Raw genomic sequence first — 26,209 nt, 5'->3', positions numbered from 1 at the left:
GGGGTGGTGGACTTGGTAGTGGTAGCAACGGTGACGACGAGGCATAGGCATGTGTAGATGGCACAAGGTAGTGCGCGGTGACGGCAATGGGTGGGTGTGGGATGGAGGCAGAGCGAGAGAGGAATAGTGAGCCAAGGAGAGAGAATGAGAGAGACAAAGAGGCGCCAGGCGAGGTAAGAGGAAGGACCGCCCGGGGCGCGTGGTGCGCGGGCGTGTGTGGCCGCCAAGTTGAAGCCACTTATCGCAGTATCTGCATGCAGGCACGGATGGTCCAACTGTTGAGTTTCAAAATAGGTTGGATTTTATCGTATTTGTGTTTTGAATTCTAAATGAACTCCAACCACGTTAAATGTTAGTGGCTTCCAAGGAAGATCTTAGAGGTTACTGCCTTTGTATATAGAGTTTGGCAAGTTATCATATGAGTTTTCAAGAATTTTGGATGAAAAGAAAGGGGTTTGGTTTGAAATTTAGACCCAAACTATATATTGAGTTTTGAACAAGCTTGACCACCAAATTTGAGTAACTTCCAGCCGGTTTTAGGCCCAGTTCCTTAAAGCAAGTTTGATGTACATGAATTAGTACACAATCCCTCCATTTGGACCAAGTCCGGATTCAAATTGAATTTTGAAATTAAGCATGGCTCAAGTTCGCGCATATACTAGGTTTTTAGAGTTGTAAACTTTTTAGCTGTTTTGCGTTCCTATGTTTTTGACTGGCTTTGACTCATAAATTCGAACTATTTCTTGACAGAATTTGGACTTGGTTTCTAAAGTAAACTTAAAGGCAGCTTTTGAACTACAAGTTTGGTATTGACACTTTTGAGAGTATCCATACTTAACCTCTTCATTTTAAGCTATTTCCAAAAGGGTTTTGTATAGTTTAAGCTAGTCATTTTTCATAGTTTTTACGGTGTGGTTTACAATTGACTTTTCATCCTCAAGTTTATGCATGCCATGGTCATGAGTATCAATGAAATTCAAGTATAAAACTTGGATATTAAAATAGTCACGTTAGAAGTGTCACAGTATACACGACATATCTACACATCTCTATCCCTCAAATTGTGAAGTACACACCAACTCGTCTTTCTGTTCGTGCCCTAGCACCCCCCGCTACACGCATCTCCTCCTCCTCGACATGTGCCATCGGTGCGCATGTTGTCCATAAGCATGTGAACTCCTCCTCCTCCTCCTCCTTCAGTGGATGCATAGTCGCTGACCTCCTCCTTAGTTTGTAAGGTGTTGCACCACCGCCACCACTCCTTCTCGTCCCCGAGTTACTGTGCTGCCAATTTCCACCTCCCATGCCACTAAGCCATCGCTGCATTATATCCTTGTTAACTCTCATATGCACGTATTTTATAACCATAAATATCTCATCTATCACATGAATTATGTATCACAAACATCGAATATACATGAAAACCTACACATATTCCACTTTAGTTTTGGTTTGAGAGTATGTTCAATATTTGTATAAATTCGGGTTCAAACCAAGGACACACACACACAACCACTTTGAAGATGATCGAGCTCGATGAGATAGACCATGGCAAAGACGGCCTTGGATTGGCCTGGCTATGCCCAACGTGAAGTTTTGAGAACATATATAGAAGGATTTAAATAGATTTAAATGGAATCAACTCCAAACTCATCAATGTATGAAAGTTTGAAGCAAAGATGACGGCCTCTAAAATGTTCTTCGCGTCCATGGCCCACATGCTTCCATAAGACTACTCATGATAAATTCTTGACTAGAGTGAAGTTGATCTTGTTCCTCAGTTAATTGGCATATTATGATTTATGAGTGTTACTTAATATAATATCAACCTAGATTGTTTAGCACGTTCTTGTGGTAATAGTCATACGGTCATATTAGTGGTGTGTTTATGTCATTCTCATAATCCAAGAAAGATATAGAACATGCTGCTTGAGTCCATTTCACCAATGTACTACTACCTCTAGCTAAAAAATTAGAGTGATCCGAGATTTTGAAATCAAACTATCTTAATGATTTTAATCTTGAACAACCTTAATATCAAAAGAACTGCCAGGTATATAAAAATAACAAGGAAAAAGCTGGCATGAGAAAGAAGGGAAGCAAAAAAAAAATCCCAAGATCGATCTTATAGTTTAATACTCCCTTCTTTTTATTTACTCCACATATTAGCTTTGGTCAAAGTCGGGCTTCGTAAATTTTACCAAAATTCATAGACAAAAATATTAACATATATATTATTATAATAACAGATCAGTACTGTTAGATTCATTATTGAATCAATTTCACATAATATAAATTTGTTATGGTAAATATTTCTATTTTTTTCTATAGACTTGGTCAAACTTTACGTGGTTTGACTCCAATCAACTCTGATATGCGGAGTAAATAAAAACGAGGGAAGTATGTTACCCTTTATTCATTACAATTATATTAGAAAATCCAAATCAGTATGTGTCAAGAAGAAACGACACTTATTTTTGAACTCGTACGGAGTTCCATAGTATTTGTAGTTGATAAGTTCACATGGATGTCTACCAAGGATAGTCCGACCATGAGATTGTCACCTCGAATTCAGCACCATTGACACCAACAAGACGTTCCGTATGCAGGCCGTCGATGGCAGTTTTGAACTCAAGCTTGCCTCTAACAATTTCATCTCCGGATCCACCGCGACGAAGGTCAAGCTCAATCGTCAGCGGCATGTGCAGCGGCAAGGCGAGTGCATGCCTCGCCAACGGAACCGGCTCCCCGGGTCGCACGTGCACTCCCTGCTTGTTAGCGGCCTCCTTGTAGAAGAGCACGCAACCGACGTCGAACAGCTTGCTGCGAGCAACGATCCTGCCGACGAGAACCTCTTCGTCTCGGGACTGCAGGCGAGAAAGCTTCACGTCGACCCGGCCTTGGATGCCATTGCTTAGGACGGCGTATATCACCTCCGCGGGGCCGTAGCCTGTGCGGACAGTCTCCGATATGGCCCTGTTGTAGTTAGAGAAGTCGCCGCCAATGGTGTCGCAGACTATCCTCGCGGTGTTCTCTTCCTCCTCCTCGTCGGCTTGTCCGTCATGGAGGTCGAGGCTGAAGACAATTGGACTGTATGCCGAGGTGGCCACCGATGGCCCAGTGAGCACGATGTTACCCTGGTTCAATTCGGTAGAAGAATGCATGGATGAAGAAAGTGGTTTATGCTCCCTTTTATCTTTTTTCTCACACGGAACGTAAGAAGATAAAAAGGAATCAGGATCACTACTTAATGAAATCATCAACGGCTCAAATTTATAATATACTCTTATCTTTAATGTGAAAAGAGGAGGTAAGAAGGCCATGTTAAAACTGTTCATCAATTAATACTACCACTAGACCGGTTTAAATTGACAGACATAGGAAGAAACAAATTAAACGACATATAGATTGACAAGCTTCTGTGCAGATTCAGGGATGCAAGACCTTGTTAATCAGCTGTACTAGCATTCTCTGGGAAAAAAAAGTAGCCAGATTTTCTTTGAACAAAAGCTGTGACTAAGCATGATATGGATTGAGGATTTAATGATTTTATTATCACGCCTAAGACGAGATTTCTGAAACTAACAGGTTCGTCCAGCTTCTGAGTTCTGAACCGGCCAGCCCGCCCCCTTGCTTGTGTTCAGACAGTAGCAGTACTCCAGCAATTAAGAAGAAAGGGGATCTAGATGGAACGGAATTGCACAGTACCTGGCTGTCGCAGCTGGTTTGCTGCGAGGCGTGTTCTTCTTCCGGGCTGTAAATGAAGTCGCTGCTGCAGTGGCCGCCGTGGAAAGAGATGGTGCCGCTGGGCGGGTCTGCTCCGGCGGTGGCGGGGATGCGCACGGCGAACACCTCTGCCATGTAGCGGCCTTGTCTGGGTAGCTCAGCGTACGCGAGCAGCTGCTCGTCGGTCGGGGCGTCACCGTAGCCGGTGGCGGCCGCCATGTCGCTCTTGCCCAGACAAAATAGAACTTGGGGAATTTTCTTTCGGCAGGTAGGCTGGGAGCTCGGAAGAGAAGACCTTGGAAGATGTGGGGAAATTTCTTTCGGTATGTATAAACGCCCAGCTGAGAGAGACCGAGGCATGACAAGTCGCCACTTGGGACGCATTTGGTTGCTCGCATCAAATTCAATTAAATCGGCGCGCGAAAGAAAAATGGGTTGTTTGATTGCCTGCATTAGATTTTTGGTCCGCAAGAACCTTAAAGCACTCCTCAGCCAGAACCATTAGGGACAGCCGATTCGGCCGTTTTCGGCGAACTAGGCCCGAGCGATGAGGGGAGTAGAACGCGGTGCTGACCTCCTACGTCCACGAAGATGGTGGGAGCTCGTGCGCGTTTCTAAGAAAGCGGTAGGAGGAATTGGCGTCACCTCATGTCGAATCGATCGCCTTATATAGCCTCCCTCACATCACCGCCAAAGTTCCCGCCACCACCCTCTATATTTTTTGAGTAGTTGTATTTGTTCTTGAGTATTTGGAAGAACCCTTTCATGACTAGTACTTTATTGAATCAGCAATCCAATTATTCTTTTCATATGTATTGTGTTGGTTGTCTCATGGTGCTGTGAAGATCTCCCGTGCAACATTATCCCCTTGTGGAGTTGAGGCAATTCATGTTGGTGAAGGATGGTTGAGCTTGGTTGTGAGAGGTCCTAACTCCCTTTGTTCCTGGGATTAGTGGAGAACCACCGAACTTACATTAATGGAGAAATGGCTAGCCACAACTTTTGTTGGTGGCGCATCATTTTCACACAGTGTCAACACTATTTTTTTCAAATAGTATTGGCGTTGGATAAACCCCCTCTCGTGATTTCCGCCGGCACTGGTCAACAACGACGACCAGTTGAGTGGCGCTTCTGCTCTGGCCATCGGTTGGAGGCAGTGGCAGTGGCGATTCGACTCCACACCTCCTTCGCGGTTGTTCCAATGGTGTTTGTGAGTTCAACAATCCCCTTTTCTCTACTAGTTCTACCTTAGATCTGTGAGCATGTGGTAGGGTTACATATGTGACAATGTTGTAGCATTGTACACAGTAGATCTGCATGAGTGTGATGTTCTGGTAGGTAGTGGTGATGGATTTAAAGCATGCTAGGAATTGCTTCCATGTTGGGAAGGATTGGTAGCTAGTTATGATGGTTGGATTTGTATAGTATGCTTAATGTGCACCATGCTAGTATGCAAGTATGTGTGCTTTCTTGTTGAACTTCTTGCTTTGATTTGAACTGTTGTGTTGAACTAGATGATCTGTTTGTACATGTGATAGTGTTTGTTCGTACTGTCCATATGTAGTTTTCGTGCATAATGTCCATGTTTAGTGCTAGTTTTTAGTGCCGATGTGTAGTGTGCTCCCTCTTGCTGATGCTTACGCTTGTAGGACATGAACACACAAGAGTTTAGTCAAGACCTTGTTGTGTCCGAGAGCCAGCTCACAGCGTCCTATGTCGAGTACTCCCAGCCTCCCATCAAGGAGATGTTTGTTGATTCAAATGTTTTTGAGGTGTCGGCTATGGTTCCACCATTTATGGCTTCAATATTTTTGTCCTGACTCATCCAAATATCGCAGTTCATGTTGCTGCTCAAAAGGCAGACACAAATGGTAAAAAGAATGGCAGAGGAACTCCCGGAAATGGCAGTCATTCCTGTCAACATTAGTACTTAACAAGATATGTGAAAGCATAGCTAGTGAGGACAGGACAGACAATAAATCTAAGCAGGTGCACTTGAACATTGTTTATAACACCCCAGTGTCATGCTACAGTAAACTCATGCTAATGGTGACATGTCATCACGTTTAATTTTGCTAAACTTCACTTTGATCCAAACCCGGTTCAATTTCCAATGTAAAATAAAATCAAATTATTATTTCTTCAAACATAAAAACAAAAAAGTTCATAATGTTGCTAATAATCCCTGTGTAATTATGGAGTAGAAACCAACTATTTATAAAGTGGTTAAAGGCCCTAAAACATTTAAAATTGAGGCAAAAACAATTTAAATGCTTTTAAAATTAGCCAACGATAGTACCTCTCCGTGCGGTACTGCCGCCCTACCAACCTCTACTACCGTTGATTCCCATCATCTTGCAGCGCCAAGCGGAAGTACCGCTCGCAGGAACGATATTACCGCTCCGTTGGCACTACCGCTTCCCTGAGTGAGTCAGTCGCACACTGGGGGCGGAATTACCATGTTGGGCGGTAGTACCACTCCCGTGCACGGTACTGCCGCTTATGCGCGGCTTGTGGGCAGAACACGGTCAGCTTTTCCTCACCCCTCTAAAAGGGGGTCTTCTTGCCCAAGTTGACCTACCTCTTTTCCCCTAAGCTCCATTGTTGCTCCTAAGCACATTTTCGCCCGATCTCCCTCCTTAGTCATCGAATCTTATTGATGCTCCAGGGTTTGTAGGAGAAGGCCTCGATCTAAACTTTCACCAAGAGAAATTTGATTCCCCCACTAATCCCTTATGGATCTTGTTACCCTTGGGTGTTTGAGCACCCTAGACGAAAGAGGTATCCTCGAAGCCACAATCCATCGTGGTGAAGCTTCGTGGTGATGATGGGAGCCTCCAATTAAGTTATGGAGATTCCCCAACCTTGTTTGTAAAGGTTCGGTTACCGCCTTCAAGAGCACCACCAGTGCACCTCACAGTGTGTGAGGGTGTGAGGATAATACGGTGGCTCTAGTGACTTCTTGGAAGCATTGTGCCTCCACACCGCTTCAACAGAGACGTACTTCTCTCAAAGGGAAGGCACATCATCGTCTCCATCGGTTCCATTTGTGGTTAATTCTTACCTTTACTTTGTGCAAGTATTTATTGTGTTGTATCTCTTGCTTGTTTACTAGTGTTGTTATTAGCATCATATACTTTGTTCATCTAGTTGCATATCTAGACATCCTTTTTTTGCTAACCCTAATTTGATTAAAAGAGCTAAAAATTTGTAGTTGCCTATTCACACCCTCCCCTCTAGTCAACCATAGCTATCCTTTCAATTACCCAGCCTCGGACAAAGGGCCAACCATCACCACATTGTGACCTTGTTGAAGTCATTGCTAGAATATGTCCAAACTTGTTCTTCAGGGTGAAACCTAGAATCTGGACTTTGATGGTTCGATCCGTTGACGACGGTGCTTGAGCATTGTTCCCTTGCCAAAGGTGTTATTGCTGAAAAAATCCTGTTGTCTTTGTAGTGTCAAGAGATGGTTGGCATAGATATGGTCGTTGTTGTAGTTTGTTAGTCTTTTTTGTTATCGATTTAGGGTTGGTCTTATATGACTTTGCTATTTGTCGACGTGTTTAATTGTGTGTGCATATCTATGTTGGTTGTGTCCATCCTAGCTATGGAGATAAAAGCCGGGTGTATGCACATTGTATTTGTATCCACCTGATGTTTCTTTTGAGTCAATAAAATTCATCGTTTGTCCAAAAATATTGTGACAATGCATCTATTTGCAATCGAAAGGGTTAGCCATTACTGTCAAATATACAGTACTACACACAAAGTAGAACTGCCATGCATTCATATGACCAGTACTCTAATTGTACTCTTACAGACAAATAAATAGCTCACCAGGACTATATACAAAGCTGGGGTAGATATTACTGGAGAACAAAAGCTGCCACATCGGCTGGCACATGATCCAGTTTCATTCCTACTACATGCTCTAGATGCTGCTGCTGCTAGTGGTACACTTTACTTACCTACTCAAGTGAGGTCGGAGCTACACTACACTGCATCCTCACCACTTTATTCTACTACTTCACTACTCAATCCAGGGACCCTGCTCAGCCACAACAAATCAGTGGACCAGCTTGTGTTAACTCTCACACAGTGGAGAGTGGACCTGGCAAGCTGCTGTTCGTTGCAGCAGCAGCAGCATCAATACCTGGAAGTGGGACTGCACATCACAAACCGCAGACACTTCGGTTGCTTCCAACTGCCGCTGTTCTTGAATGATTCGCCATCAGCCAGCTCCATCAGTCGACCTTCACCTGCTCGCTCCTGGGGCTGGAGACGGGCCAGCCGTTCTGCGGGAGCCTACCGCCTCTGCCGCGGCCCTTGGTCTTGGCGACGAGTTGCTTTCGGACCAGGCCTTGCACCGACATCATGTCACGCATGCTGTCGTGGAGCTGCTTGCACTGTGCATCGAGCGCTAGCATCGGGAACGGCTCCTCGATGAGAACACCAACCTGAAAATGCACTAGCTGTTACTACTTGCTGTGTAGAGCAGGTAGGAGGAATAGCATGACGTTTTCTGTCTTAATATCCTCCTGAGCATCAGGAGCCTATGAGCAGAATAAAAAGTAAACCATATGAACTAGGATCTACGCTTCTCCACCTATAGAACATCCAGTAGAAGCATTTATCATCTTACTGCTCAGAATGCATATCCAAGTCACTCAAAACAGTTTGCATAAGTTAGCTACCATATCATAATTCATAAACAGGTTGAAATGGGAGCATTATTTGCAGGGTGAAAATAGGTAGGAACTTACTTCCTCAATGCAGAATAAGGAGGCAGCACTGACAAAAGTGGCTGGAACGACTATCCATTTACATTCAGCCCATAGTATGATTGGAAGTGTAAGATGCCATAGGACAAGAAACCTTGAGGTAAGCCTAGTGTAAGACAGAGGAACAGGGATCCCGATGATCTGCTCGCACACACAAATTCCTTCAAGAAAACAAGACAGTTTAGACTCCTACAGCCAAAAGAAAATAACTGGCATTAGGTCGCAGATCACACGGTGACTGTTAGCACTGAAGGTTTTGCAGGAAGTCAAGGCAGAAGGGTTACCATGACGCTCCTCTTATGTTCCTCGAAATCCAAAATCTGGAGACTCTGCGAAATGAACTCGATGATGCAACGAGGCCGGTGTTTTGAGCTCATGATAACATTCAGGTCGTCTTCTGCAAGCAAGCCCTCAAGGTCCTTTCTGATGTCGGAGTTGCTGGTGATATGACACTGAAACCGATAAAAAACAAAAGCGTAACGTTAATCATGGTACAGTGGAGAGGAGTGAAAAACAAACAGTAAAAGGCTAACAGCTATTTCATGGACCTGGTGAGGCTCAAGTTTATACTACAAAATAGTACAGAATATAATCTGAAGCACGGGCAAGAAGAGCAAAGTAATAATTGGAGGATTCCACACGAATCTAGGACGTCGATTTTGTCAAGGAAAATGACCCATTACTGGTAGGTTGACATCAATGTAAGAAAATCAATAAAGGACATGTCCATTGCAAGCACATGCTTATCAACGATAGCAGAGCGAATTATACAAGGACATAATCAATTGCAAGAGCCAAATGAATGAATAGATGCAGTTCCAGGGCAGTCCTTGGTCCTCACTGAACCTTTACCTATTTCAGTAATAAATCCATAGTGCCTTACATTCCACTACATGAAAATGTTCGTAGACTCTTTCATTCATATATCAAGCAAAGCTTTTCCAGAACAAGCATAATGGTGAAGTGTAGCATTAATCATAGTACAAGGGAAGAGGGGTGAAAATAAACAGTAACAGGCTAACAACTACTCTATTTCAGAGACTGTCAAATCAAGTTTATACTGCAAAAAAACAGAATATAATCTCAAGCATGAGCAAGAATAGCAAAGAAATAATCGGGGGAAGCATATCATAGCATTCAATAATGGCTTCCACGCGAATCTAGGCTATCAGTTTTGTCAAGAACATGGTCCATTACCACTTGACATGAGTGGTAAGTTATATAAAAAACAATGAACAAAAGAACATGGTCCATTGCAAGTAGGTTGACATCAGTGTAAGCAAATAGAGTAGAATTATCAAGAACATGGTCCATTGCAAGTAGGTTGACATCAATGTAAACAAATCGAATTATGCAGGACTTTGCCATTGCAACTTTGCAAAGTACATGTGCGTCAACAGTAGCAGAACGAATCATACAAGGACATAATCAATTGCAAGAGCCAAAACATACCAGTTGAAATGAATGAATTGATGCAGTTCCAGGGCATGAATGTTGTAAAGACTCTTCATTCATATCAAGCAAAGCTTTCTCCTTTTGCAGGACAAGCATAGCGACGAACACACAGGGACAGGGCACATTGACATGCAGCAGTGCAGCAGTGGTGGATCTCTCTCACTCACCTTGAGCGCGACGGGGAAGGCGAGGATGTAGTTGACGAGCGCGCCCGTGCCGGTGTCGTTGTCCCCGCGCTCGCCGGCGCCGGCGCCGGCGCAGGAATGCATGACCATGCCGGCGAGCTCGGTGGCGCCGGCGAGGACGCGCATCCAGGCCTTGCGGCCCTCGTCGAAGCGCGCGTAGGAGGCCTCGGTGCGGAAGACGAGGAGGAGCGCGAGGGCGGGGGCCGTGAGCTGGTAGGGCAGGGAGGAGGCGGTGAGCGCGTAGTCCGGCGCGAGCGTGTTGTAGGTGGCGACGGCGGCGGCGAAGGCGGTGAAGGCGGAGACGGGCGGCACGAGGGAGAGGATGACGCGGGAGGAGAGCGAGGAGAGGAGGTGCCGCAGGTGGCGCAGCGAGCTGCGGTGCTCCCGCCACTGCTCGTGCGTGTAGAGCGGCCGCGGCTCCCGGATGCGCCGCTCCGACACGGCGTCCGCCCAGTCGGGCACGGCGGTGAGGAGGGAGAGGAGCGGGTTCGGGGGGTTCGGGGGCTTGGGGAACGGCTCCGGGAAGCAGCGGGCGAGCTGGCGGTCGCGGCGGCCGGGCCTGGCGGCCGGGCTGAGGTGGTGGTGGTGGCGGCGCGGGGTGGAGGCCGGGCTGGGCGGCGGACGCGCCGCCATTGCCTGTCCCCGGTCGGTGCGAGGAGGGGAAGGGAGAGGATGCGGCGCTCGGCTCAAGCCATTGCCGGCGGTGGAGCGGAGCGGAGTTTGTGTGGCGGAGGAGAGGAGAGGATGCGGCGCGCGCCTCGCCTCGACTCGTTGGCCGACATGTGTTGTGTCCATCTGGTCTTGGATTCATTTCTTCAATCGGACGGCTTGGAGAGTGGCCACGTACGTGCATCCAGAGGTTTCAGAAAAAAAATCCCGATCCTTTACACGAGAGAAAAGAATGAGATGATTGAAAGAAATTCATGTTATACAACTACTTCAGTCTCTAGTGCATGCAATCAAGAGATCTAAGCAAACCTGGCCACCATTCTGCTTCAGATACTGTCAGGAGCCTCTCAGTATTTGCAACAGTTGATTATCTCGTGTACTAAAAGAAATCCATGGGTTAGGGCATCTCCACTGACCCATAAATCGGACACCATATTCGTCCATGATCAGTGAAATTAGCTTATATATAGTGATGCAGGAGTCAACCTAACAAACAATGAAGACCGCTACAGGAGGGCTTGGTGTGCTTTCCGGGTGGTTGAACAGCGACGCCGACAAGAAAGAAAATAGATGTAGAGAAAGAGGGGGATGCAGACAATGCGTTCCGTAAGGGGTTTTGGCTCAGTATCCTACGTGACTAGTATCCAGACTCATGTGAAGTCCTTTTATTTGATTTCGGTTTGCGAAAAAACAAACGTCTAGTCCATGGATCGATGCGGGCCGTCGTTGGATGGCAAACTACGTTCGAACAACTCAATCCAAATGCTTGCGGATGGTTTGAGGGTACATGCCCTTGGGCCTCGCAAATGGCTCTCGTACCTGATTCAAAAAGGACTCGGGGCTCCCATGCTTCCACATGAATAATGAGCTAAACCCATTGCTGGTATGAGTAGAGTGAGGTTGAGGAGATGATGTGGGGCGCGTTGCCTTGCGCTCGCGGCCACGTGTCATAGTTGCACTTTCTCTTTATCAAACTATAGTGATATTACACTTCTCTAAAAAAACTAACATTTAAGCTTTGACCAAGTTTATAAAAATATATATGAAAATTTGTAGTACCGTATTTATAGTTTATGAAAATATACTATATTAGATGATTTTTCATTACTCAATGGCATAATAGTTTCTACGAATTGGCAATTGCCAGAGTTTTGTAAGGAGAAAGGGAAACGATATTGCAAGCATTGATCTTGCAGTAGCATTAAGCAAAGCAGTTGCCTTTTGGACTTGGAGATGGAACTAATCTCATTCGGTTACGCATGTCCATCTTCTAATCGTCTCATCCGACTCGGGCCTGGAAAGAATGGAAGGTTGTACTTTTGCCATTGATCTGATTGAGCAAAAACAAACTCTCTATTTTGTGAATGGGGAAAAATCAACTGATGTACATGTAGGATCTCTGTCTGCCACATTCAGTTTAAAGTTGAAGGGATGAGTTCCATTGATGACTACAATCAGTTTCTCATCTTCTTGGGTGTAAGTAATAGGTAGATCTTCAGAGATTTGGGAAAGCTCTATCCCAGACTTTGTTTCTCATCTTCTTGTAAACGATTTGTTATCACATGAAAAATAGAGTTTTAAGTTGTCAAAACAAAAAAACAATCCACAAAGCTCCCTGAAATTCCTCATCTACCACTTTGTTAACCATGTATCAAGACAAACACAAATGAAAACTCATGAACAACGGAATATAAAGAGTCAAGCAGGGATCGGGCGTTCGGATCCATTTTTATTTTTCCCAGCCCTAATCAGATGGCTACGTACGTGCATCCTGGATTTCAGAGATTCAAAAGATTCATAGTTTATCCCTATGATGAAACATGAATGAACACACTGAAAGAACTTCATCACCTTGCCATGGCATTTAATACCCTCTTCTTTCTGAAAACATATCAATTGGCGCAGAATTACAGTCCTGCCTCCTCAATTCATTTTCTATAAATCACACATATATCAATGCTTAAACCAACACATTTATTTAACCAACAAAGCATGGATTATGCACTACAAAAAAGAACTACATCATATTTGAAAAGAATTTTCAATGGTGTGATTTTTATTTATGACGCACGACTCACAAAATGCGAGCGTAAATATGCAACACAGGGAGCATACAACAAACACAACAGATCCACCAACTTGGCACCAACCAAATATTTCATAGGCAGGAAACCAGCCAACAATCATCATATATCAACAGGTCAAACCATCTCAGTTAAAAGCAGCAGCAGCAGAACAACTTGCACCACAACTAGACCAAAAGAATATATGAGCCTTTTCGGCGAATCAGCTAAAGGTGCATCACCATCATCATCTCCCCCTAAACCTGGATAATTAATTAAGCTACACGGACAGGGCCCGCTGCTCGCGGAGCGGACTAATATCCCCCAATATGTACACCATCGCTCCTTCGAGGCGCCCTAGCAACAAAACAGGGACAAGGTCGGTCGGTATTCTACACGGGGGCCGCCCCATAAGGCGGCGGTTTCCATCCTCTTTTACACTGGAGAAGAGTTCGGTCCGGCGCGAGAACAGGTCGCCCTCGCTGCGCCGGCATGGCTGTGCGTCAGCTGTCGTCGTCCAGCGACCCGATGTATGTCAGCTCCGTCCTCCGCACCCTGACCGCGCCCTTGAGCCAGCTGCACGCCTTCAGGTTGGAGTGGTCGGGGGTGATGCCGCTGGCACTGTTGCTTCCTGATGATGTGGAGGGGCAGCTGGTGCCGTCCTCGAGCAAGGTCCAGGGGTCTACCTCCATCTCGGGGTCTTGGGGCGGCAGCACCGCCTTGCTTCTGCTTGAGATGTTGGTGGGAACCCAACTGTGAGAAGTGCTTTTCTGTTGGGGACCTGATGTAGATGGAATGCTCTGGAGTGGTGATAATGCAGCCAGGGACAGCTGAGGAGGCTGGCAATGTATACTAGGGTGCCGAGCTGGTGGGAGAATCGGCATCGCAGCTTGGATCCTTCGCCTGATTGCTCCAGGCAACTCCACATGGTCCAATGCAGACTGCAAAAGAAAGTTAGCATTACTGACAGTAGGGAAGTAAAAAGTGGTAGAGAAACACATTTCAGGAAGTGCATATTAACCACTTGTGGCATATGATGAAGGAAACAAGACATCATATATAGCACATGATGCAACAAAAAAGCAAGTAACGGCGGCTATCGATTCAAGAACTGAACTGACCTGCAAGGCCACAGCGACTTCGTTATCAAATGCAGGGAAATCTCGTGATGGGGCCCTGACAGTTGGCTTGGAAACTGGCTTCGACTTCATCCAACTTGGTTTGCAATTGCCAAGCAGTGCATGGAAAACACATAAAAGCCTCTCGAAAAGACTCTCGCTTGGGCGATCAAGCAAGACATCCATGGGAGGTTCCAGCAAAGAGTCCACTTCCCGTCTTGAGGCGATCGGACTGGCAGGGGGAGGGGGGAAGTCTGCATCTTCATAGATTATGCGTGATGCAAGCAGGCTTAGTATTGCAGGAGCAAGTGTATGTCTCATGCCCCTAGAGTTTTGATAGTCAGAACATGAAAATATAAGAGTAATTATTAGTATAGGAAAAGAAACAGTCACAAAGTTGTACTTAAAGGACAGCGATTGCCCTAATAAAGTATCAAAAGAGCAATCAAGGCCTCGTACGGGAAAAAAAAAGGGCAGCCCGGTGGTGCACGTAGCTCCCAAGGTCAAATACATGAAATAGATAATTACTCCTTCCTAAACATGCTAGTGATCTACTACATGAAATTCATGTCACACTAAGAATTTGAAACTAAGTGGCTTTTTTTAATAGAGATGTTGATCGTTAAAAATTGACTTATTTAGCTTGGTCCCTCTATTAGTAAAATCGAATTTAATAAACAGTGCCTTTTTCCAATACAAAAACAGGAACCATCTATAGGACACTTATGAATTTAAAACTAGCAGTCTAGCAGGAACCAACTTCCAAGACAGTAGAACGCCTAACTTGTCACATTCTCAGCTATGCAAGGACAAAAGAGAATGACGTTCAGCTAGAGTATCTGGATCAAATATAATCTATGACAACAACCATTATGTGTGATAACTAAAAACTAATGTCAGGAACCATCTCTGAGCAAAATTAACTTTAAAAAAAATGCTTTTCAATTTAAACTCACCTATCTGCCAGGATCACTTGAAGCAACCTGATGATAAATTGGAGGCGCAACCACACTATGGCCTGCAGTGCAGATGCTGAAGGAGGAGTTGGATCATTACCCACCGTGCCTCGCCTGCCAATATTTGGACTTCCACCTCGAATTCCTTTACGACCACTGGATTTGTTCGACGAAACATCATTTCCTGAAGGAACTAAACCAACCTGTTTGGCACCATTTCGTGATATTGCTTTGATGTGTTCACTGACAGTTCCCATCTGTTTGATCAATTCACCAGCAAATATACTGCGAAATTCAGGAGAACTCCTGTCGATGCATGGCAACATTAATTCAGCAAAGGCTTTCTCAGTTACATATTTATTAATATGCAGGGTACTTTTGCTTGGCCTTTTGGCATCGGCAGAATCATCCACAACTTCTCCTTCCTCAATCGGAGCAGCTTCCAATTTCCTCTTGGCACTTCTGTTAGCCATTACATCAGAAAGCAAGCTGGACCATCCCCACGGTTTCCAAACCTGTGCCTTTATTGGAACACCTCTTCGTGTAGCAATAGTAAGAAGCTGCTGTCTTGTGGACTTGCGTCCCAGAACCGCATCTTGCCCTTGAAGGATCCATTTGACATCCACGACAAGTGACTCCTGTAGCTTCCCAAGAAGGTGGACAACTTCAGAGTAGAGAGGAGCAGCATCAGGTCTGGCAACTAATCTCGACAGGATGATTTCAGTAAACCCTTTCTCGCTTTCAGATAGGGTAAAGCTCTCAGAATTAGGAGACAGCTTCCGAAGCCCATCTGCAAGTGTCATCAGTATCGGCATCGGTATCTTACTTTTTTCAGCTTTATCAAGTTTTTCTGCGAGAGCCTGTTCATCTAAAAGCAGCCTCAACTCAACCCATTGCCAATGGAATTTTGCAGGTTGGAGGGTATCTAGGGACTGAACAAGCCTCTCCGAGAGGAGTTTTAACTCGTTCTCTTTTGCCTCACCAGGTTCAGAACCATCCACCTGAATAGCTGCTGGCGTTTTACAATCAACAAGGGAGTTCAGAAAAAGACGGCCACGGAGAGGCACAAATAGCTGCTTCACATTCTTGTCGGAACAATGTGTTTCAAGCATTGCAGCAAACTCCGAATCACCAACATCAGCAGCCAGAAGATCATACAGCTGATGTGTATTACGAAAGCAAATATCTCGAAAAGGTTGATGCCTAGTGATGTCATTTATTGCGTTTGCAATAGACTGGTAAACCTGCATGTCTTCACGGCTAAGGATATACTGTCTCCAACGGACCATTGCAAAAATTGAATAGGCTGGAGGAAATACCACACTCAAAGGAAGCTTCTGCTGCAACCTCGAGAGTGCAAGAACATAGGACTCGCCAAGAATATCTGCAATAAGCCCATCATAGATTGTTCTACAGTTCCCCAAGAGAATCCTAAACCAGTGAACCAAAACCTCAATTGAATTATCCATCTTAAAGGTTACAGAAGAACGGGACGCACCATTAGTGCTAGGTCTCAAACCTCTTAGGACCTGCTGAACTTCCAAGCCATCTTTTACTTTCAGGACAGCAATCATCCTCTCAAGACTAACGGCTCCATGAACAACAGCTCCCACAACAAGTGCAGAGATAGCAGCAGCTAATTTTGCAGCCCTCCCAACAAAGCCTTTCCCTGAGGTACTTAGAGGTTCATTTGTATGATTTCCATAGGCATCATGAGTCTCAGAAGATGGTTGAAACTGATTGCGCTGGACCTTAGGAGGAGCCAAAGCTGCTGTAACAGCTGAAGAAGCTTCAACAGCCAGAGCTACTTCAAATACACGACTGAAGCGATCCCCAAGAGCTTCTTTCAGTAAGCAGAGAGAACTTATGTGGATGTGCAAAGTGTGCCGAACAAAGCTTAATGAATTACCAATAGAAGCAACTCCATGATAGTTACCCCCTGCAAAATCCAAATGTTTAGCTATGACGTGCCCGGCGTTCACAACAATTGCAGAAACCGCAGAAGCAACTGCTGAAGGGTCTCCATCTGGACTTGCTCCTCCGTTTTGCCTGATACATTCTACTAAGCCCAAAACAGTGTCATGTGCAATTTGATAACTGTCTTCCTTCTCAAAAGAGGGACTCTTGGGTGCTGCAGGAATTTTCTTTTCCTTCAAATTGCGTTGAATCTCTTCAGCTTGCCGCTGCACTATCTCCTTCATATTTGGAATAATTCTTGAACCCCTTCCGTTAAGCTTTTGACGGACTTGATCATCAATCTCTTCACCTCCTAAGACTCCCGAGGAAGAAACAAAATCACCATCAATTGACCGCCCATTATCAAGATCAGCTAGCAGTCGCTGGTCACATGTGGTCCTAAAATTTTTCTCCCACCTAACCACGCTAGCCACGTCCCTATATTTCCTCAAAAAATACCGGGTATAAGGAAAAGCTGCTGGTGCAGGATGCCTTGCAGTTGCTAACACAAAATTTCTGTTCGTTGAAGCATTAAGAACTTCAGGCAAGAGGTCAGTTGCAAGAAGTATGTTCTCGTACCTGGAAGGATCACATAGTAGAGCCATCAGAGAAAATCAATATAGCAGGCATATAGCTAAGTCAAAACATCAGTTCATTACAGATGACCTATATCTCTCGGTACACTCTAGTCAAGGAACTTTTTTTACATTCAGAAACAAGTCATTAGCTGAACAGCTACTTCAAAAGGTTCATTACCACTAATTCACATCAGTAAGCATAAAATCACTGAGCATTTCTACATACAAAACCAGAAACATAAGTAATTTACTAAACTGTAGAGCATATCAGCACATAAAAACAAGAAAGTGTGCATGATAGATAAATGGTGGATATATGAGTACAGACTGCAGGCATCACACAAGTATTGGACATTTCTAGTAAACCTTCTTGCCATGAAACTCGATAAGGCAAAATATACGTGAAATCAACACAATCTAGGCCACATTTTACATACATGCAGAAAAAACAAAACAGAAGACCCTCTAGTGACTAAAGTTCCATTATCTTCTACTTTCATTCCTTCACAGGTTACCTGCTTCACATTTGTTTAAAATAAAAAGTGATGGAATCAACATTGGGAGCAACGTACCTAAGCAAGGATGAGAACACAAATGCCTCGCCGACCTGACAAACATGGTTATCTCTGTTTTTCATATGTGCCACACTTCTCCCAACTTGACCGCCACGAATTTTTGCTAGTAACCACACAAGGAACCTTGTGGCTGAGGCTAAATCACAGCATGTGTCCAGTATATAGAGAATTGACATCAGTTCTTCATCACCTAGCCTCCATTTGGACGCGGTTTTATCTTCAGGCTGAGAGGAAAAGGAGCTTATGGAATTGCTAGCTTTGCAAGCTGTTGTTTCATTTCCTTCAACAAGCTGCCTTACTGATTTCAACAACCACACGGAGATGGAGCGCCTTTCAAGCAATCTAAGTTTCTTCAATGACTTCCCAACTTCAGCCAGATTTGTCATCCTCGTGTGATCAGCATCTTTGGCATTGTCACCATCAGTGCTAGGTTTATGGTGAGGACAGCTCAGCTTGCTCTCGCAAAGATGACTCGTAGATGCCTCCCCCTGACTGCCTTCAATTTTAGCAGTCGTAAGCTGTGCGAGATTCTGTGTTTTGCGAACCACTTTTGCTCTACCTCTAGATGTTTGTTTAATAGACTTCAGTGCAGGTTCGGCCTTAAAAGATTCCTGTAGCTCTGTCCCTTTCCTCACCCACCAAACATCTTCCTCATCTGATTGAATCAATGGGAATGCTTGGAAAGGAGAGGCTCTCTCATCCAACTTTTGTCCATTAATCCTCATACAATCCTCGCAGCCAATTTTTGCTTCTCCGGTATCAACTTGTGTCAGTGTTGAAGTGGACGATCCTTGAAAGTTTATTTTAGTTTCATTTTGTTCTGACTCTGCCGAGTGAGGATATATAAAACACAACAGGCTCGACACCAGAACTTTCACATCTTCTACTTGTTCAGGCACACCACCGTGATTAGTACCTCCTGATGGAATCCGGGGGTAGGAACTTGAAGTATACCCACCCCTGTTACTTGCATCAAATGACTGACCACTCGAAAGTTCAGAAAGCACAAGGCGTCGCTCACTGGAATATGTTGACAGCACCTCATGCAATTGTTGCTGTTCAGCAACTATATCTTCCTCGAGAATATCAAATAAAGACGATCCAGGAAGCTGCTTTAAAATTCTGTGATGCCTCCTTTTCCTTTCCATATCTAGAAGAGTACCATTCTTATCGGTTACTCCACTAATAATTAGCTGCCTTACATAAGCTTGGGGATAAAATACACCGCTACGAATAAGCTCTATGATGAGAACATCAACACGTTTAAAACCTGCAGCACTGCTAACCTCATGTTGATCCAGCCAACACACAATAATGTCATGCAATGGACCAGGACTTTCAAAGATATCCTTCTTTTCCTTCTTCTCCTCCTCATTTTTTCCGTTACTTCTCAGTCCAGAAGAATCACCCACTTTAGTTGCAGCCACTGAAGCATCATTCAGCGAAGAACCTTTACCGATATTATTCACTGCAATGCGACTGCTACTCTTAGACCGAGACAATTTATTCATCTCGGTCATTTTGTTTTTCAGGATAGACACCGCCAGGTGTATCTGAGATAAATCTCTTCTTCCTGTCAATTTTACATTCTGACTGGGAGATGTACGACAATCACGATAATCACATGTTGCCCATTCACAAAGAAAAAATATGGAACAGATTAGGGACAACTCAACAGTCCCAATCCACATTAGAGAAGACTGCAAGCAAGGGCTGACTTCTTTAATCCACCTTTCTTCCATTAATGCATCAGATAGATCATTAAAGAGTGAAGAATACGCCATTGTCAAATTTCCTGTGACAAGAGCCCTGTCCAAAGCCTGTACCACTTTCGCTGCACCACGTGCATGAACATTAGGACTGGCAAGAGTCGCCAGATCAGATGCTCGTCTCTGAATTGAACAGACAGCATAACCGCAGGACAGATACCGGTACACATCCCGCCTCTTTGAACTAGACATTTCACCACCACCAGTTATCTTCAGCAAAGCACCTCTACCATATACATCAGGGGCCACAAATGAAGGAAGAGGAAAGCAGTCCAAAGAAACAAATGTATCCGGCACCGCAAGTACCATGTATCGCAGTAACTCAGCTATAACAGAAGAGATAGATGACCTTTTTGGATTATCAACAGCAGAAGCATCACTCAGACGTTTAACCAGAATTTCCACGAACATGCGCACATATGTTTGTGAGAGAGTGATGGTCTCAACCAAGCCAAGTACAATAGGCAAAAGAAGCTCCAAGGCCTCAACTGAATCTCTCTCCTGGGTGGAGGGTAGAAGCAAATCATTAACGAGAAAAGATACTTGTCAAGGGAACTGAAAAATCATGGAATATGACGAGTAACTCCTTCAATGCAACAAAAGTACCTGAAGTTGGTGACATGACCATTCAATAAGTACCGAGGGAACTAGCAATTCTTCTGTGAGATGCCATTGGACAAGACGAACCATATACCACCATTTGAAGTGCACCAAGGGCTCTTCAGTGTCTCCACCAGCTGAGGGTGCTTCATTTTTCAATTTTACTTGAGTTGTTCCAGAAATAAGCCCTGCTGATGGCTGTTCTTTAAAAGACAGATGTGCCTCTTTTAGACTAAATTCGTCCAGAAGCTGTTGCAAATATTCAACAACATCCTTTGTCCACTGGTTAGATCGCTGATTATCAGAAGCACCAGTTGAGATACTGCTGGATGTTGGTCGAACCTGTGGCTACAACAGCACTTTGTTACAATTACATAATATGCCAATTGGTAGGAAGCATGAGATAGCTCAGAAGCATTGCAAACCTGATTGAGGTATGTAACTTTCACAAACCATGTTGCCCTTAGTAATGGAACATTGCATCGAGTAAGAACATCAAAAAGTGATTTCCTACGATAACCATGAGGAACGTGCTCAGATAACAAACGCAGTCGCTTGTTTGGCTGGGAAAGGGCCTGCAGAGTAATGACACACAAGAACAAGGAACATAAGTTAAACTGAGCATAGCCATGGCAGCAGCAATGTAACAAAAGTAAACTCGGTGCCAGTAAAAACCAAAAATTGAGATCCCCGTCCTATTAGCCTTCACACCCTTTCTAGATGCAATTTTTATGAGATACAGCAAGGGAGATCTACAAAGATACCGCCCATGCCAAACAACATAATAATCACCAAGCAGTAATACAGGGTATGAAGTCAAAGCAACTCCGCAAAAGAAATACAGTTCATCATTAACTGGTATGCAAATACTGAACTAGAAAAAAACACCTAACCATCATGCAAAGATGAGTGAGATAAAGTGTTTGGTGAAATAGATAACAAATTGCAGAACTTTGCCAGCGTCATATTGAAAAGAAATTTTAATAACAAACGGAAGGTTATTTCGGCCAACCTCAGCCCATTTTCTGCGGGAGTCCTCATTGCATGCTCTTTGCTCCGGATAAACTCCAGGTTTTATCAACAGTGATCCAGAAAGAGGAACTCCATAAACTTGGCCAGCCTATGAAAACAGGAAATGTCACTGGTCTGTTTGACATATCAGAATATAAGACATATCAAGTTTGACAGGCATCCACATTGAAGCAAATCAGCCAAATCAAGAGCGATGATGTGATACCTTTCTTTTTTGAGCGCGAGAGTCATTAATAGCTCTTAACCGTTTCTTTAGTGCCTTCAGAAAACAATGGACAACAAAAGGTGTGAAGTGTAGCCGTAGTCTCCATCCAATGCATAAAACAGAGAAAGAAGGAAAGAAACAAATGTAACAAAGAAATGAAAGGTGTGTTTCTAAGGTTCCACGAGATATCCATCAGAGAGAAAGGTTTAGCAACTAGTAATCCCTAACAATCACATAATGCATCTACAATCCTCCCCTGAGCACTTCACATTAAAGTCACCTTCTTGAAACATTACATCAACAAGGTAGACTTAATAGGACCTCCAATTCAACTCAAATATAAAAGGAAGACAGACCAGCCTGGCTTTCTGCATAACAGCACGCTAGATGCTACCGTCCCCACACAGCACCCAAAGAGAACAGAAGCAAACAAGCCATGATACCAAACATCAGGTTTTCAATGATTACATGCATCATGTATGCATGTATGCATTGGATGCTTTGTGGGCCTCCAATGCCAGATTCAAGCAAGCAGGATGAGGAGGGTGATAACTGGGACGAATGGTGATGCGCTCGGAGTATGATGGCCCTGGTGATGTGGTGTTTTATTCTATCTTGGCCCTGTGAGGCATGTTGCTTTTCTGGTTCATATTCTGGTTGTCATCAAACATGGTACTGGATGTTGGTCTATCTTCCTTAGGGGTGTGGTGAGGTTTTGGGTGATGCTAGGTTTTCGCCCCATAGCCTTGTGTTCCTGATGACAGGCGCAAGGCGGTGGGTTTCCTAGCATTGCTCTGAGCTCGCTTCTCTCTCTTTCCCTTTTCTCTTTCTGATCTCGGAACCAAACTGTGTATTTCCGTTATGCATTTAATGGAAAAGGGGAGAAGCCCGGTTCTAAAAAAAAAATGTATGCATGGATGATCAGCTAGAGCAAACAAGCATTTCATTATTGATAGAGATCAACTAGCCATTACACCATCCACAATCCACAATAGCAGTTTGTTTTTCAGGCTAGTGAACTTAACCAACAGAAAACAGATGGGCAAAAGACAGTTCCTGTTTTATAGTCAAACTATCATCAAATCATCTATGTATAAACTCATACACTAAAGGTAAATAAATCTGTAACACCCAGGTGCTGATTGGGTTACAGAAAGGTGAAACATAAGTGGTTAGGACTCAAATCATATATCATAAAAAGTTAAGCAGTAATTAGTTCTACATAATGGCAAAACAAGATACTCCCATGACCGAGTTTTCATACCTCCTTGCATTTTCCAACGATATCTGGCTTGCAGAAGTATGAGATATGACTGAGTACGATCTCTCTTGCTTCCTATCAAGCCCATCAAAGAAATAATAACAGTCAAGAATGATAGATATGTAGTAAATTTATAATTATGTCTAAACCCATGACAATATTCAATAAGAAGGGGGGTGAGCCCTAATGCATCATACAAAGCTTTTATTCCCAAACACACCTCAATTCCTTCAACAGTCTCCTTGTACCCAGACTGTACATATTCTTTGGTTAATGTCTCTTCAGGACAGTTTGGTGTTTGAGGATAGAAGTCAGGTGGTCCAAGCCTACAAAAGAGCCATATTGAAGAGAACTACTCAGTGAGACTAGGTGAAGTCATATCACAGGACAAAACAACTAGTATCTGTTGCCGAAAAGAACAATGAAAATGTGTTCACATATGCAAACAATGAGTCAATGCTGAAACTAAGGGCAAAGAAAGTAACCAAAATACAACCACTGTGAGGCGGACAATAAATTAATAAGGATACTCTGGCTCTTTCAGTGAAGTGCTTTTGGTTCAGAAGTTTATACGTACTTGTTGTTAAGCGGTTCCCTGTCACACTTTAGCCTGTACGGAGCTAGCTGTTGTTGTCGCCTGAAAAACAGTAGTATTAGGAAATACGGGTCACAATTTACTACTGGCACAGGAAAATGCAGATGCCAGATTTGGGTAACAGTGTCAACTTACTTCAACGGAAACATGGCAACAATTAATTGAATTTGGCACCAGCATATTGTTTTTCTAGTCATCAAGAACCCTATGTTCTAGTCATACTCCGTATTAGATACTGCGAATTTATGGTATAGGATAAAAATCTCCATTTTGCAACAAACAAAGTCTGCAGTTCCTTTTTTCAGCATTACAGATTGAAGTACTAATGTAATGACATATACAACCAACGATAAGGACCTGATGCTCCGCGAGATTGCTTGACAGATAACCAAACAAAAATCTCCATTTTGCAGATGCTACTCAGATATTTCATAGAATTTGATAGATAATACATTCACGTGTCACATCATGGCGTGGATAGACAATTAAGAGTCGCCTGAAGTGTTATTCAAAAAATAAGCCAGCTAGTCCATCTTCACGACAAATGACGGTAAATACGATGGCTTAGCTTGCACTTGGTCCGATTAAAATAGCTTTGGCAAGACAGTGCTAGGTTGTGACAGAATAATAGTTCATACAAAAGGATAGCTATTCATTTCATTCAATATGCTGAAAATTCCAAGCATAGCATACGGCGGGTTCATTATTGGAAGTTCGAGCGTGCGCGTGGCCTAATAACGGAACGCAATAATGCCTCTAACGAAGCGCCATTACGACGGCACCATACTTTTTAGCCTACTGAGTAATTACTGATCCATGAGAGACTGCTACTATACTACCAGCTAAATACAGACTAATTGACGCGCCTTCGGCTTGCTAACACTACACGCTATTGTTGATACCGGTTTGATTAAGCAACTAAATATGCACGGGCAGAGCAGAACAGGGGGAGCAGGCAGTAGCGTGTTACCTTGGGTTCAGGGGGTAATTGGGCGGAGCGTAGGGCGACACATCGAGCCTGGAGCTGTCCCTGCTGCCGGCCGACGCCGGGCCGCCGCTAAACCCAGAGCTATTGCTGTTGCCAGCGCCGGCGTACCTCTGCATCTCGCCGAGCGAGTCAGCAGAAGCATGCCGCTGCCGCCGCCGCGAGCATGGGCCGGGTTCCCCGCGAAACCCTAGGAGCGGATCAGGGCGCGTCCCCGCCGATTCGGCCGGGATCCGCGCGCGCGCCGCACGGATTCCCCGATCCCAGACCCAAAGCTAGGGTTTTGGCGGCCGGAGGTCGGAAATCCGCGGGGAATTTCTCGCGGAAAAGGGGAAGAAAGGACGCCGCCGGCCGGCGCCGGAGGTGGGGGAGGAGCTAGGGTTTCCCAATCGGGCGGCCGGAACCCTAGCTGGGCGAGCGGCGCGGAGGGGAGCAGGGAGGAGCGAGCGCGGAGGGGGGGGACGGGGCAGTGACGCGACGGCGATTAGTGCGGGGGGATTGGGCGATGTAGAGAGAGAAAGTGGGGGAGCCGGAGTTTGACTCTTTTTTAAAGCTGCCTCCTTTCCTCCCCTCTCCTCGTTGCTTCCCCCCTGCGATGGATTTCTCCCTCTCTCTCTCTCTCTCTACGACTGGACTAGATGGCCGGATGAGCTCTCTCTCTCTCTATCCCTATGCTGGTCACACACTCTCTCTCTCTCTAGATTGTGACGACGATGATGGACGGAGAACAAGAAGGGATCTTGGCCTCGACAAGAGTCCTTGTCCTATATATATGCCTGCCCTCTTGGTGGCAAAAAAAGGTGAGGAGCTGAATCTATAATGTCCCCATAAAAACATCATCTTTGCATCTTGGCAGGAGTATGTGATGCTTAGATGCTTTGAGCTATTTTTGGTAAATTCAAGAAGATGTATGTGATGGTGGAGTCAACCTTTTCTATCAGATGGAATGCATGTTGTAATATCTTTTGGAGAAACAGTGATGTGTGTCATGAGTGGGGTAAGTTGTGATGCCGGGCCTCGCATGCTACCGCGATAGGGGCTCCTAGACCGTTGGATCTCATATCCGATGGCTTCTGAGGAGTTGTTGTACCTATGCGTAATTTTGAGACTCTTTCAAGAGCTTCGAGGAACCATTGGATTTTTTGAGATCCAGCGGCTATAAATGCCCATATCACGGTATCATTCACTGATTTTGGTCCCGGATAATTCGAATCGGGGTCCAGTAACGGTACCTCGCCAAAACTCATAGATTTGGCCTATACTGACTGATTTTGGGACTCGAGACAATCCGAACATTTGGGGAACCCCGGATTCCGGATATGAGGAACTCATCAAAACACACAATTTTGGCGTATTTTTGCCAAGTTTCTATGCGATTATTCACTCATACTAGGTCCCGGGGCGATCCAGACGTTCAGGGGATCCCGGGGCGATCCGGACGTCCGGGGGATCCCAGGGTCCCGATACGGGGACCTCGTCAAAACTCGCAGATTTGGCCAATTCTAGCAAGTTTTATAGGCTATTACTCACTATTTTTGGGTTCATCTGCGATCTGAACATTCGGGGAACCACAGGGTCCGGTTACGGGGTACTCGTCAAAACTCGTTGATTTGGCCTATTCTGGCCAGCTTTCTATAATATTACTCAAAGATTTTGGGTCCCACTGTGATCCGGACATCCGGAAAACCCCGTGGTCC

The 26,209-nt window shown here is 44.6% G+C and overlaps 3 protein-coding genes across 4 annotated transcripts; all 3 read right to left on the bottom strand.

Annotated features, from left to right (window-relative positions):
• Window positions 1–2,382: 2,382 nt before the first annotated feature.
• Window positions 2,383–4,087, bottom strand: LOC123449958 (60 kDa jasmonate-induced protein-like). Its single transcript, XM_045127341.1, has 2 exons — window positions 3,709–4,087; window positions 2,383–3,137 (listed from the first exon to the last, which is right to left on the bottom strand). Exons 1-2 carry the CDS (start codon window positions 4,084–4,086, stop codon window positions 2,532–2,534), a joined length of 984 nt encoding a protein of 327 aa, XP_044983276.1. The 5' UTR covers window position 4,087; the 3' UTR covers window positions 2,383–2,531.
• A 3,415-nt stretch (window positions 4,088–7,502) lies between these two features.
• Window positions 7,503–10,916, bottom strand: LOC123449957 (UPF0187 protein At3g61320, chloroplastic-like). Its single transcript, XM_045127339.1, has 4 exons — window positions 10,133–10,916; window positions 8,795–8,962; window positions 8,493–8,699; window positions 7,503–8,186 (listed from the first exon to the last, which is right to left on the bottom strand). Exons 1-4 carry the CDS (start codon window positions 10,781–10,783, stop codon window positions 7,974–7,976), a joined length of 1,239 nt encoding a protein of 412 aa, XP_044983274.1. The 5' UTR covers window positions 10,784–10,916; the 3' UTR covers window positions 7,503–7,973.
• Window positions 10,917–12,949: 2,033 nt separating this feature from the next.
• On the bottom strand, window positions 12,950–25,091 carry LOC123449956 (mediator of RNA polymerase II transcription subunit 12). 2 transcript variants are annotated; one of them, XM_045127337.1, is made up of 12 exons: window positions 24,498–25,091; window positions 23,510–23,569; window positions 23,153–23,258; window positions 22,936–23,007; window positions 21,672–21,725; window positions 21,447–21,554; window positions 20,860–21,009; window positions 20,441–20,782; window positions 18,063–20,335; window positions 14,957–17,491; window positions 14,004–14,325; window positions 12,950–13,823 (listed from the first exon to the last, which is right to left on the bottom strand). In XM_045127337.1, exons 1-12 carry the CDS (start codon window positions 24,629–24,631, stop codon window positions 13,386–13,388), a joined length of 6,594 nt encoding a protein of 2,197 aa, XP_044983272.1. In that variant the 5' UTR covers window positions 24,632–25,091; the 3' UTR covers window positions 12,950–13,385. The 2 variants fall into 2 exon arrangements, with proteins under 2 accessions (XP_044983272.1, XP_044983273.1); XM_045127338.1 differs by having other exon boundaries at window positions 20,441–20,776.
• Between the last annotated feature and the right edge of the window lie 1,118 nt (window positions 25,092–26,209).

Source organism: Hordeum vulgare, chromosome 4H, assembly GCF_904849725.1.
Source record: "Hordeum vulgare subsp. vulgare chromosome 4H, MorexV3_pseudomolecules_assembly, whole genome shotgun sequence".
Taxonomy (NCBI): Eukaryota; Viridiplantae; Streptophyta; class Magnoliopsida; order Poales; family Poaceae; genus Hordeum; species Hordeum vulgare.
This window is presented reverse-complemented; position numbering and strand designations above follow the sequence as displayed.

Coding starts and splice junctions, on each gene's coding strand:
- LOC123449958 (XM_045127341.1), bottom strand. CDS start 4,086: ATGCCTCGGTCTCTCTCAGCTGGGCGTTTATACATACCGAAAGAAATT. Junction 3,138..3,708: donor AAACCAGCTGCGACAGCCAG/GTACTGTGCAAT, acceptor GAATTGAACCAG/GGTAACATCGTGCTCACTGG.
- LOC123449957 (XM_045127339.1), bottom strand. CDS start 10,783: ATGGCGGCGCGTCCGCCGCCCAGCCCGGCCTCCACCCCGCGCCGCCAC. Junction 8,963..10,132: donor CCTTCCCCGTCGCGCTCAAG/GTGAGTGAGAGA, acceptor TATCGGTTTCAG/TGTCATATCACCAGCAACTC. Junction 8,700..8,794: donor AACATAAGAGGAGCGTCATG/GTAACCCTTCTG, acceptor TTTTGGCTGTAG/GAGTCTAAACTGTCTTGTTT.
- LOC123449956 (XM_045127337.1), bottom strand. CDS start 24,631: ATGCAGAGGTACGCCGGCGCTGGCAACAGCAATAGCTCTGGGTTTAGC. Junction 21,010..21,446: donor CCCGCAGAAAATGGGCTGAG/GTTGGCCGAAAT, acceptor ATTACTCTGCAG/GCCCTTTCCCAGCCAAACAA. Junction 13,824..14,003: donor AAGTCGCTGTGGCCTTGCAG/GTCAGTTCAGTT, acceptor TTTCTTTTGCAG/TCTGCATTGGACCATGTGGA.